Source organism: Diadema setosum, chromosome 15, assembly GCF_964275005.1.
Source record: "Diadema setosum chromosome 15, eeDiaSeto1, whole genome shotgun sequence".
Taxonomy (NCBI): domain Eukaryota; kingdom Metazoa; phylum Echinodermata; class Echinoidea; order Diadematoida; family Diadematidae; genus Diadema; species Diadema setosum.
In genome coordinates this window covers 5,259,836-5,272,865 of record NC_092699.1, presented here as the reverse complement: position 1 = coordinate 5,272,865, position 13,030 = coordinate 5,259,836, and the positions used below count along the sequence as shown (strand labels likewise).

Here is a 13,030-nt window from a genome sequence, read left to right as displayed (position 1 = left end):
GGGGGGACTAAAAGTTTTTTTTTTTTTTTTTTTTTTTTTTTTTTTTTTATATTCGCTTTCAACGATAGAGTCAGATAATGTCCGTTTGTTTGTTACTTTAAATAGACTGATTTGTGACCGGTTAAGTTTTGCAGTTGGTATGGCGCAAATTGAAGAGGGAACATGATTGAAAAATCAAGCTATTGGACAAAGAAAAAGGAGAGAAAAACAAAACTAACCATGAATATGTGTTCTCCAAAGGTCCATTAAGAATAATGGTATGACTCGCTAAATGGGTATAAATCAGCATTGCCTAACAACGCATGCGCCAGTGACATGAATAAAATCCTAATTTCTCAAACTGTTTGTTAGCTTTAGTCATTTAACACTGATTAAGTGCCTCGGTTGCAGATGAGTTGACCCCCAATCATGCTCTTGAATGTCTGATGAAACTATAGAGCTCTGTGCTATGTGTTGAGTGCTCAGTTCAAACATTCTGTGTTATAGAAATTACACTAACTGGCAGTTGTGCAAAATATCGTTGAGACACAATCAAACTTGGCAAAAAGGTACACCTATTATAAATTTCAGAATGATGATAACGCAGGTTGGACTATTTCATTCAGTACAGGGGCAAATGGTAGTAACAATGGACTGGATATCCCGACGGCTTGTCAGACAACGATATATCTTATCCGGTGTTTTGGTGTGTGTGGTCGTTCATCAACAAATCTATACCGGTGTATTTATAGTTACTAGCTCATTATTTCTGACGTCACGGCGTCATTCAGTAACGACAACTTCACACACTCCACTGTTTCTTGGGTGCCAACAAGTTCTGAATTCAATAATGGTATGTATAATATGCACAGATGCAGGGCGCTAAATGATCCGTAGAATTCATTATTACTGAGGAAAGACTTTGTGTGTACGGACGAAGAAATTAAAATTAAAATCAAAATCAAAATCTACCTTTCCTGTAAACACAAATACAACCAAGCAGACAGTGCAAATTATTGAAACACCACACACGTTACAATACTTTGTGAGAATGCAACAGACGTGTAAATAAGTGAAGAAGAGAAAAGGGTATAGACACAAGATACTTACGCAGTGGCAAATCGCAACGTCTGAGGGCTACTCTCGGGGAAATAGCAAAACAAATCTCAATCCTTTGAATTTAAAGGATATAATCGTACATTTTACAAAATGTGACACAACCCTGTAATTGTATTGAAAATTGTTGTTGTTGTTATTTTTTCTGTGAATCAGCACCAGAATCACAATCTCTAATTAGTTTGTTACTTCGATTAATTATCCAATTGACTTCGAATAAAACTGCGGACATTAAACTGACGTCACTGATGCATTTCAGATGCATTACTGACAAAAATACATATGTATATTAGTTTCTCTCAAAGCTTCGGCACCTTAGAAATAAAAGGCATCGCATTGTTGACACTTTTAAAAATATCATGATTACATCCAAGCGATGTTTTTTTACCAAAATTTAACAAATGAAATAGGCCTACATATTCGTTTTCCTTTGTCTTTATAGCATATGCGATAGCGATGGCTAGCTGTTCGACAGTGAATTGGAATTCTTCCTCTTTACTGATCATGCTGATTCATTCAAGTTTTTAATCAGTTATTTTTTTTTTAATCAGTCATTCATTAAATTATTGTTACTTACCATGCTCACCATGTTGTGTATTTGTTTGTAGTATCTGGTTGATTTTTCTCTTTCATTTTTCTTTCATTTTTTTTTGTATTGTATTTCATGTTTTTATGTGTTTTTATTAGTGCACGGACATGTTGAAAAACAGCCATTGGCTGAATCTTGTTGCCGTGCTCAAATAAATAAGTGAAATGAAATGAAATCAAGTAATTAAGATCCCTTGAATCGTTCCAATGGTTGATCTATGTTTTCACTGTCTGTGGGGTGTTGTGGAGTTGGGTATCTTACCGTTGAATCAGGGAGCTGTCCGGCCATTTGGCCCGTTGCCACGTACGCACCGCTTGGATGGACAGCCATGCTTTGGTGAGAGAGAGAGAGAGAGAGAGAGAGAGGGGGGGGGGGGAAGTAGCCATGAATGAATGACTTTGAGACAGTAGGCATCATACTGAAGGTGCATTATTTTGATCTTGTTATTACGAAGCGGTAAGACGACAAGTGTATAAGATGTGTCAAAAAGATGTCTTTATTACATCACTTCTGTAATCTCGACATAATATTACTCAATAGCGACACGTAACCGTTCTGCGTCGTTGTTTGGTCTAAACCATGCACAGAGTGTGAAGAGGCACAGACAGAAAAAAATAAGGTTTATGGTTTAAGAGACAATGTCATATAAGTTTCCACATTACATGAGAACATGGATATAATCTATTACCCCTAATTTGAGAAAGAAGCCGATGAAATGTCAAACGAGAGAGCCATTGTGAGAATAATGAGTAGCTTAACCTCTGATCAGTTCGTACCTCGTAAACTTGTATAATTTTGAATCTCTACTTTAGCGTACATCATTATGTGTATAAACTCATTACATCAGACTGGCATTTGTGTGTGTGTGTGTGTGTGTGTGTGTGTGTGTGTGTTTCTCTCCCCCCCCCCCCCCCTCTCTCTCTCTACGGCAACTATACCTCTGAATGTCTTCGTTGTGGCCGATGTAGTGCCGCTGCTCGCCGAGGTCCCGGTCGTAGAGGATGGCGATGGCTCCGACGAAGTAGAGCAGCTCTCCCGACGGCAGGGAGAACAGGTTGTTTCTGGCGTCGAAGCCCCGATACCCATAGCTATTGGTAGCAGTAAAAGGTTAAGGAATGGAGAGGAAAAAGATACACCTCTGATGCTGCGTTAACCCCTTAAAGGTCGCCATTTCAAAACGCCTTAGAAGGGGGAGACTTAAAAGGTAAACTGTTTAACACCATAATCAATGTGCCCTTCGCGCACACAATACATATACACGTATGTCATGTGATACACATACTATACTATATGAACAAGTTCAAAGTACACACATTTTTCAACATAGGCATTCATATAAACGCACTTACATACACATTGCATATCTCCTCATGCATTCACATGTAATTGGAAAAACATATTTTTCCGTCTCAGTCATTATCAAACACCATCACCTACAGTAATGCAACATTTCCTTCAATAATGTGATGATGTGGAGAATTAAATACAAGATGACATGTCTGAGGGTCCTATCTGTAACTTCGATATCCATCCCATTTCAGATCACCCTATACTATAGCCATAAAGAACAGTTGGTAAATTTTTCATTCAAACAGCCCCTTGCCCATCATGTAGACCTACTTTATAATGATACGGTACAGAGAGGTAGCAGAATCCTTCAGATTACTGACAGGTAGGCATGCAGTGTGCTGTACTAGGCTAATATAAATAGCATGTATTTCAAGTTTATTAATACCTACATCATTCATTTTATCACCTGAGGTAATAGTCATTCGTATCATCAATACACCCTCAAACGAACCACACACACACACACACACACACACACACACTCACACATGAATAAATTTAAACAAAAAGGATACACCCAGTCCAGTTTGAGTTTCTTGGCGGGAGGTTTATCGCTGTGTTTGGGTCCGTCATCTGACGGCGGGAGAAACTCGCGTAGCTGACCGTGGATTTCGACGCTGACCGGAGCCGGTAAGAACTTTTGCCCCTTGGTCTCTCTCTTCTCTTTCCGGCGGGCACCAAGCGGCTTCTGGTTCTTGACCGGCAACAGTCCTTCTTGACCGTCGTCCGAGACAATCACTTCCGGTGAGTTCTGCAGCTGTAGGATGTCCAGTGGATAAATGATAAATGTAAACGATAAACATTAACAAACGATTTACAAAATGTTACTTTGGTCACATTTAGCAGTTTGTACATCACTTTAACGGATAACCACTCATTTGAAATGAAGGAGCTCTCCTACATTAATATCTTAACTTCCACACATTTCAACACACACTTAGTGGTAAGTAAAATGGTGCACGGTTTATGACGCTACTTTAATAAGTCAAGCTGGGAATGACATTTGTCTGAAATCTCTTTCAAATTAACTATTGAATGCTACGTGTATTTGTCAGATTAATTTATTCATTTGGGCTTGACCTGACTTGATTGGTCAAGTGTACGCGATTAATATCAGCGGGAGATACAAAATATATTACATGCAAAGGTGGTAGCAGCACTGCACTGCGGCATTTGAGCCTCGTTGCTTAGCGATCAATATTTTATTTCTGATTGATCTGGTATTGCTCAAACTCAAATAATTATGTCGCGCAAAACAGCAATAACGCAATTATTTTATTGTCGTTGTTCTTATGTGGGGAGGGAGTTTAAAATAATGTTTTTCATCTTATTGCAATATTTTCCTTGATAGAGAAGATTTTCCAGAACATTCGCGTTCTACCTGTAAGTACGCATCAAATTTCCATGGTTACCTGAACGCGTTTGTCTAGCAGTCTCTGCTTCCTGTCGCGCAGGTTGTATGGCGTGCGGCCTTCGATCACGTGCACACCTCGACCTCGCCTCAAACCTTCGTCGTTGCCGTTCTGCTCCTCGAAGTCCATCAGCTCGAGGCTCTCGTCCGTCGAGCTGCCCAGGCTGTTCGTCAGGGCGTTGCCGTTGTTCGTCTGGAAGGCCTTTCGCGGTCTCATCGGTGGAAGGGGATCTTCCTTCGACGGCAGAGCTCTTCTTGGGCTGGCAGGGTAGGCTATAAAAAGACCAATGTGACGAGAAACCGGTGATGGTGAAACTTTATTTAGATTCAATATTACTAATATTTGTACAGAGATGAAAAAATACATGGACATAGACAAGGGGAATACATAGTACCTTCTAGTGTGTGACCCAGCAGAGACGATAAGAACCTTACAACGTGTGATGCAGTAGGGATGGCTAAAGGCAAAGGCCTTAAAATGTGTATAGTGCAGGCAAAAACCTCCTGTATAAAGGCAAGGATCTTTCAAAATGCGGTGCAGAAAAGAACACTAAAATTAAGGGACTTGAAATATGTAGCTGCAGAGATCACCAAGCAATGCCAAGGGCAAGGACCTTTCAACGTGTGGTGCAGCAGGAATCACTTAAGAGCTTTCAATGTGTGGTGCAGCAGGAATCACTTAAGGTAAGGAGCTTTCAACGTGTGGTGCAGCAGGAATTACTTGAGGTAAGGACCTTTCAATGTGTGGTGCAGCAGGAATTACTTAAGGTAAGGAGCTTTCAGCGTGTGGTGCAGCAGAAATCACTTAAAGTAAGGAGATTTCAATGTGTGGTGCAGCAGGAATCACTTAAGGTAAGGAGCTTTCAACGTGTGGTGCAGCAGGAATTACTTAATGTAACGAGCTTTCAATGTGTGGTGCAGCAGGAATTACTTAAGGTAAGGACCTTTCAACTTGTGGTGCAGCAGAAATCACTACAGGCAAGGACTATCACAATTTTTTCTCATGAATAAACGGTTTCTGAACAAGTGAAGGAGGATTTCCAAGGTGTACACGACAGACGAAAAGAGAGGCCCAAGATTGATCAATGATTTATCCATTGACATTGAAGATATTGCTGCGCACGACGCGCCGGTTTCCACATTACTGCCACTTATAATTCATCACCACTGATCGGGCAGTGTCTGTGTAGACAACTCGAAGTTTAATTTTTTTTTCTTTTTACCTTTTTTAACTTTATGGATGTTTCATTTGCAAAAATAAGTTCAGTTATTTTGCTAATTTTATCTATTCAGCAAAAAGCCAGTAGAGCTTACGCCGTTACATAGTACGTAAAGACTGCAGTATTTTCAGTTGTCTGACAGTAATATTTGTTAACGCGTGATGATATGTCACAAGACAAGACAGAAATATAACCGAGGGGATTGTGCAAAAAAAAATCAAAACATGATGCAGCTAGGATAATACTCCATTTGTGTTATCATCATCACTGGTTATTAAGTTCTCTTTTTTTAACCAAATCACGACGATTTTCATTCTTTTTCATCCCTGTCGCTTTCGTCGTCGTCGTCGTCGTCGCCGCAAGTATGTTTCTACTCACCTCGCTGTACTTCGGGCTCATCTGGCCGTTTCCATCGCTTCTCCTTGTACCTCTTCCAGTCCTGATACATCGTGACGTACCGACCGACTTTCGCCATCGCCGGCTGTCGCTGTGGTCGTGAGACGTCGTCGAAGATGTCGTCCACCTCGAACCTCTCCGCGGCTGGTGCGGGAGCCTCGGACTCGCTTCGCGCCTTGCCGAGATGCGACGACCGCTTCAGCTGCTCGATGCCGCATGCGATGAACATGCTGTGGTCCCGGAAGTCGCGAAAGAGTTGTGTGAAACTGAGGACCTAGAGGGAAGGGAGTAGTTGCCACAGCAAATAATGCAATTCTATGAAAGTTCTTGTTACATAAATGGTCGAGATCAATTGATATCGTACATGCAACATCTACGTTTCACTGAAGAAACAATATTGTATTTACTGTTGACCAAGGACTGGGGTGTTGGGATTACCAATATTGTTTTGCTCGTGCAGCGCGTTATCACCAAGAAGAAAACACTTATGATCTCAAAAACAACAAAAAAATCGGTCTTTTTTTTTTTCAATCCATACCTTTACACAGTTCCATATAAACGAATCATTTTTCAAGGAAGCCCATTCCGAAAAGTTCGTCAGTTTTCTGAGCAAATCTAATTATTTTGAACTACATAAAATTAGATGTGCGAGAAGATTGCGATTTGAAAACCTCAGTTGCTGCATAAGATATCATTCTCTGAGCAATACCAGTGACTCCACATGCTAGGAAATGATGAAACGAACATGGAAATGAAGACAAAGTAACAGGGAACGTAACTGTTGCAAGAGAGTTCGTACTTCTTGATATAATCGGATCAGGTGTCTTTCAGTGTGTAAAATACAACAAACAAACACACAAAAAACAAACTTAAAAAACCCAACAACTTAAATTTCATTTAGGCGTCTCTTACCTCCTCCTCGGTCCTCCACGTGAAGAGTTTCCGAACAGGTGGATTTGTAAGCATGATTGCTGGACTCATGTCCTTCAACACATCATCGAAACACTGCGAAGTTTTGGGGTTCAGTAGAATCTTTGCCCTGCTCGACCGATGGGTGTTGCTCACAATTTGGATGACTCGTGGTTTAGCCCACTGCGCAACCAGTGGATCAATGGAAGGGTTCTTGGAGACAAGATTAAGTGAGTGCCGACGTGCAATGTTCCCGAATCTACTCTTGGGAAAGTCCTCTTCGAGGACATTGACAGAGTTGCTCGAGCTATCTTTGGTAAAGAGATTAAGGTCCGATCCTCGCAGTCCGTTTGACGGCTTCTCCGTGCGCCAGTGCTTTTGCGTGTGATCGGCTCTCCCATAAGGCGTCCGGTCGTTGAACTGGCCACTGGCACAGACATAAGCGCGTCCGTCAACAAAATCCTCGACGCTTTGCACTTCAATACCGGCAAGGGAGTATATCTTTCTCACGCCGTAAGGCAATGAAACTTTCCCCGTGAGAAATGTCTTGAGGACGTCCATGGTGGCGTACTTGCGCACGCTGAGTGGCAGCGTGACGCCTGGGAAGTGTTTGTCGCCATTGCGGTAAAAGGTCACAACTTTCGTGGTAAACCTTCCCTGCTTAGATTGCTGCTTCTTTGGGGGCGCTTTATTGAGGCGTGTCTGGGGCGGGGTGAAGTCGAACATGGCGTCGCCGCGGGGAGAGTAGTCGTCCTCCTCCGCCACAGGAGGACGACGAGTTCGGGTTGGCTGCGGCTGCTGGACGATGTCGTCGTCCTCTTCGTCCTCCCAGTCTTCCTGATATCCGATGTCGTCACTTCCAGAAGACACCTATTGTGAATACAAAACAGGTAGTGTATCTAATGAAGGAATTGAAACATCATTGTTGCAGTCCTTTCACACATGACATATTGTACACTTAATGTATGTAACGTAACAACACTAATGTAATAGCTGCAGAATGTCATGTCCTATACATTCTTATTATTCTGAGTATGAACTTCAGTTGGCTCACGGTTTGAGTACCAAACAAAACCATTGTAACGCTTACCAAACTAGAAGGCATGCACTTCGTCTGCGAGAAAAGCAATTTTCATGCACAAATTTTCCTGCCTAAACACACAGTTGCAGCGCCGTTCATAAATTTCTACATCCTTTTCAAATAAAACAGTTGATGAGTATGTCTTTTCAGTAGCTGTCAGCATGTGCTTCCATTTTTTGACTTCATACCGATGTAAGAAACATGAGGGTTGAAAACAAACGTATAGAGAAGACTTCCCAAAAAATAATACCGTGATAGCGACATGATCAGTATACGTTAGCCAATGCAGCCAGACAAAGTTAGAAAGCGTGATCACAATATCTTATCGATAGAGATTTCTTCTCGATAGAGAGCCTCTCGGGTGAGAATAATCGATAACGATATCGATCCAACAACAATGTGTTGCCTGGACCAGGAAGGCAAAGTATGAAACAACATTCCCTGCGGACAAAGGGAGGTGGCATGGCTGCTGTAGGTTTATCGATACGCCGTTGTAGGCACATTGTTTTCGAGTGAGAAAGGGAAAATCATGGAACGGGCTGATTTGAGTGCGAGCTGGTCTCAAACGGGGAAATGGCTTTGGCCATCATGGACCAACAATACCATTCTGGTAGGAACAGGTACCAGCGAAACCGATCGGTGGTATATTTGTTGCACTAACGTATAGCTCCTCCCTCCTCTCTTTTCCTCTCTCTCCATCTCTTTCTTCCTCATGAAACATGCAAGTGTTGTTGAGACTACGAAGTCAGTGACATCACGAAGGTTCTTTGATACTACTCAGCACTGAAGTGCTCAGTGGATTATGCACGGGATCCGAAGGCATTTGTAATTGCAGTCTCTGTGAACCATTACCACATTTTCAGCTCTCTCAGCATTTTTATATCGACCTATCGATATATATCTGTTCATCTACATAACTTTTCTGCACATCTCAAAGATCATGATTCGACGTAATTATGTCACTGCGTGTCATCATATTTGGGGTAATTTCGCGGAAAGTAGCAATCTAATCCGAATAGTGTAGGCTTAATTAAGATATTTCAAGGCGTTTTTCTCTTTTCTCATTGACCCTTGACCACACCAATCCCGCAGTCCCCCACCCCTCCACACACACACACACACACACACACACACACACACACGTTTACACAAACGTTCTGTTGCAATCTCTGTATATCAAATCAAGTATGATAGTAATTGCTTGATAGTAATCGCTCTGATACAGAGGCCCTCCTTGATGTAAAATTGTGAAAATGAAGTGAAGATGGAAAATAACCAAAATGTAAAGTTTTACAGGAAATAGTTCTGGGTCTCTGATCCTTTTTCCTGAATCAGTGTAATACATTACACAAGATGCAATAGCACTAGGTACTAGATAGCACTAGATAGTATAAAGTAAAGCACATATTAAAAAAAAAGCAACAACAAACAAAACAGCACGGCTTGGCCACTATATAGAACTTAAATCTATTCTCAATTTTCAGATATTTTCATTCTGTTGATTTCAACAATTTATACAAAACCCATGCTGAAAAGGATTGTATAAATTATATGGTTATATTGTGCTAATATTATATATGCTTAAAGTATGTATATTAGTAATTTTTTTCTGATCACGTAAAGTGTCATTGATTATATTACCACCCCTTCTCTTTCTCCGCCATATTGAAAAATGTCATATTTTTCCTTAACTTTTATATGATTTTGCACTTGCTTGAAAAAGAACAGACCACTGTAGATGACAGGTTTGTATTTTATCATCAACCCATGAGTAGTACAGGCTGCAACGAATAAGAGAGAGAGAGAGAAAGGAGGAAAGAGACGGGCGGGGGGGGGGGAGGAATAGTAAGGTGAGGTGACATTGAACATCTCATCAGCCTTTTATTGAGTGGTATACCAGTGGACAGCTTGTGGCATAAGGAAAATACAATACATCCTATATAAATTTATTATACGCATAAACAAAGACAACGATAGCGACAGTGACGTAGAGCAGTAATTGAATGACGGATACATTCAGTGGCACGCAGACGCTAACAAAGAGGTATAGATAGCAGCAAGGACAAAAGTAAGGACAAAGACAAAGGCATTGATAAGATGAACAAAACCAAAACCATATGGCTACTGTTGTGTATTAAACAAAAGAAACAGTGGACGAACCATAAGACGGTGCTGCACACGACATTATCGACAGAAATGATATCTTTGGTGCTCCGACTAGAACTGAAAAGATGATGCCGACAATGTCGACTTCATCTTTGAAAGCATTTTGGCTACTTATGTCGTTCATATGTCATTTTGAAGAACCCCATATTTTGATTGACAGTTAGCTTAACCGAGATTATCTTCGTTTTTTTTTTTTCAAATGTTAAAATTATGCTAAACATAATATGCCAACCCATCGGGAGTGTGTTGGTGAAATCTATACAGATGTATCATTACATTGAACCAATCGATTCACAATCACATTCTTGTGAACTAAATTGAATGAATGAATGAATGAATGAATGAATGAATGATTTATTACCAAATTTAAGTTCAAGTTTACAATCACAGATAATTTATACAGTCATTGAGGATACAATGATAATAATACAATTAACAGGAAAACAAGACATGAAAGTATAGAATCAAACTTATCAACAATATGAATATGAAAGTACAAACATATTTAAATTGACGAGGTATTTCTCATCTGAAGAGGTTTGAATGCAGGAGGGAAAATGAAAAGATTATATGCTGTTAGTAGAAGATGATTCCGGTTGACAAGAACAACGGGTCAGGAAAGAACCCTTTGCGTCTTTCAAGACAAATAAATGATCTAAGATTAAAGGATAATTCACCTCCCCGTCCCAGATGCACTTGGACGTGAATATCATATTTTGGATAAAAATTATCCTCCAGAATATAGTGATTGGTTGAAAGAGATTCACGTGATTGTTGTATAGGCATTTCAGCTATCATGTCAGAATATTGGTATGTTTGACACTCCATGGCGTACTATTTGCAAAATGGCGTCACTTTTATGACGACATTTTGCAAAATATATTATTTGCAAAATGATGACAGAAAGCATTTGTGACATCACAAAGCAATTCTGATATTGCGCACTCCATGCTTCGTATAGTCACTAGTGAAACTAACATGTAATAATTTCTAACAAAAGAATAATTGTAACATCACAAAGCACACTCTGACATCGTGCGCTGCTTCGTACAGTCAGTGTAAGAACCCTCCACAACACTGCATCCGCCACTGATGACAAGACTTCTCGCCCCTCATTTCCCCCTTCTTTTGTTTAAATCTTTGATTCAAAATGTAAAATAACCACTAATAAACTCTGCCTAATTTCGAGTTTCTGGTTAAAACTATAGGCCTCGGTGCCTCCAAAAGTACTATTCACTGAGGGGCGCAGCCCCAAATCGAATAGTGCTATTTTGGAGTCACCTCTGCCTATAGAGTTTGCGACCATTTTCACGTGTAAAATGTAACAAGTATCCCGTTCCCAAAATTTTCACTTTTATTGCATGGATACTAAAATAATATAAATCGCAAAACTTTGGGATAAAGTGGCGTGCAAAAAGCACAGTTTCTGACTATTAGAATGTAATTGAGCATGTCATATACTATAAAAATACCACTTTAAAAGAAATCAAGATGAATGCTATTTACTTTTCTTGTCATATTTGCATATACTTCTTGTTCGTTTCTATGTGTGTTTTTCTTTTGTGTGTTTGTTATGTTACATTGTTTTCAATTAGACAGGAAGGTTTTGGTATCATGTATTTCATTATGGCTTTCCTGTAAAATCCGTGAGGATATATACATAATATTTCTTTTGTTGTTGTTGTTGTTTTTTTTTTTGCCTTTTTTTCCTTATCATATTATAGCGATCATCAATTCTCTCGTATAACAGGAAAAAGTCCCATAACGATACTAGTTACTTTGGGGTAAATGTTCGTAGCGCATAATTCTCACTTACTTAACGAACCTCCCAATTCTCATATCCATTTAGTACGTCACGCCCGACAAACATACCTCGTTTACGTTATTCCATCACAATACTCCTCACCAATCATCTTGATCAACACAAAGTAAATCCAACACGGATGCCATAAGACGACAACGCTACATGTCAAATCGCTGAGTCTGTTTGAAGATAAGTATGATATCCTCGATATTTTGTCACTCTGTTAATGCTCGTCCAGATTTTCCTGCCATCCTCACAACAAACTCTGTATTTCCGACATCCCCACGTTTTATGGAAAGTAAATTCTTCAAATGACTTCAGGTCTGGTAGGCCGATGGCCGATCAATGGAGCTTCCTTGAATCTTGAAATGGAGAAAACAAAATCGTGTTCAAATAGGGAGACAAAAGGATCGTACAAGTCATCCGCATCGATCTACCGGGCTTTGTGTCGATCTTCGATCGGCACCGAACTGCAATCGATCGCCGTCCGTCTGCTTATTACACTCCACCTCGTAAAGTCGCGTTCTATCTCGCTTGGGACAACAACATGACGACGTGACTGAACTAAGAAACATCCATGGACTAGTTTGACTTTTTGTTTGTATTCTATGATTATGAATTGAGGGGATTGCCACTCTGTTTTGTCTTCCTATCGTATCTCAAAGCTGCCGCCAATGCTACAACTACTTAGTATTCAAGTTAGTGTTATTTGAATCAATTCAAAGTTACAATCCTATCAGCTTCTACAATTCCTCCAAGGGAGACCCCTGTAGATAGCTATTATCTCACCGTGAAACTGAAAAGATCCAACTTCCAATTTACAGTTATATAAGATGAAAACACAGCGAAAAAAAAAAGGTGAATGTGATGATTTTATGAAGCAAATACCAACGTTTTCCTTGAAAAGGCGTGCAAACGAACATAAGATTAAAAAAAAAAAACACATATACGCCCGTCTTTCGCAATTTACGATTCAATTTGAGATATATCAGTATTTGTGACAATGCTA

The 13,030-nt window shown here is 40.1% G+C and overlaps 1 protein-coding gene across 1 annotated transcript in view; it reads right to left on the bottom strand.

Moving 5' to 3' along the window:
- The window catches only part of LOC140239200 (echinoderm microtubule-associated protein-like 2), a 45,635-nt gene that overhangs the window by 15,808 nt on the left and 16,797 nt on the right, over positions 1 to 13,030 (bottom strand). Inside the window, exons 2-8 of the mRNA XM_072319081.1 lie at positions 6,974 to 7,840; positions 6,044 to 6,335; positions 4,447 to 4,718; positions 3,550 to 3,791; positions 2,623 to 2,772; positions 1,946 to 2,015; positions 1,090 to 1,116 (exon numbers count right to left, since the gene is read on the bottom strand). Coding sequence (XP_072175182.1) covers positions 1,090 to 1,116; positions 1,946 to 2,015; positions 2,623 to 2,772; positions 3,550 to 3,791; positions 4,447 to 4,718; positions 6,044 to 6,335; positions 6,974 to 7,840 — 1,920 coding nt within the window. The remainder of the gene's footprint in view (positions 1 to 1,089; positions 1,117 to 1,945; positions 2,016 to 2,622; positions 2,773 to 3,549; positions 3,792 to 4,446; positions 4,719 to 6,043; positions 6,336 to 6,973; positions 7,841 to 13,030) is intronic.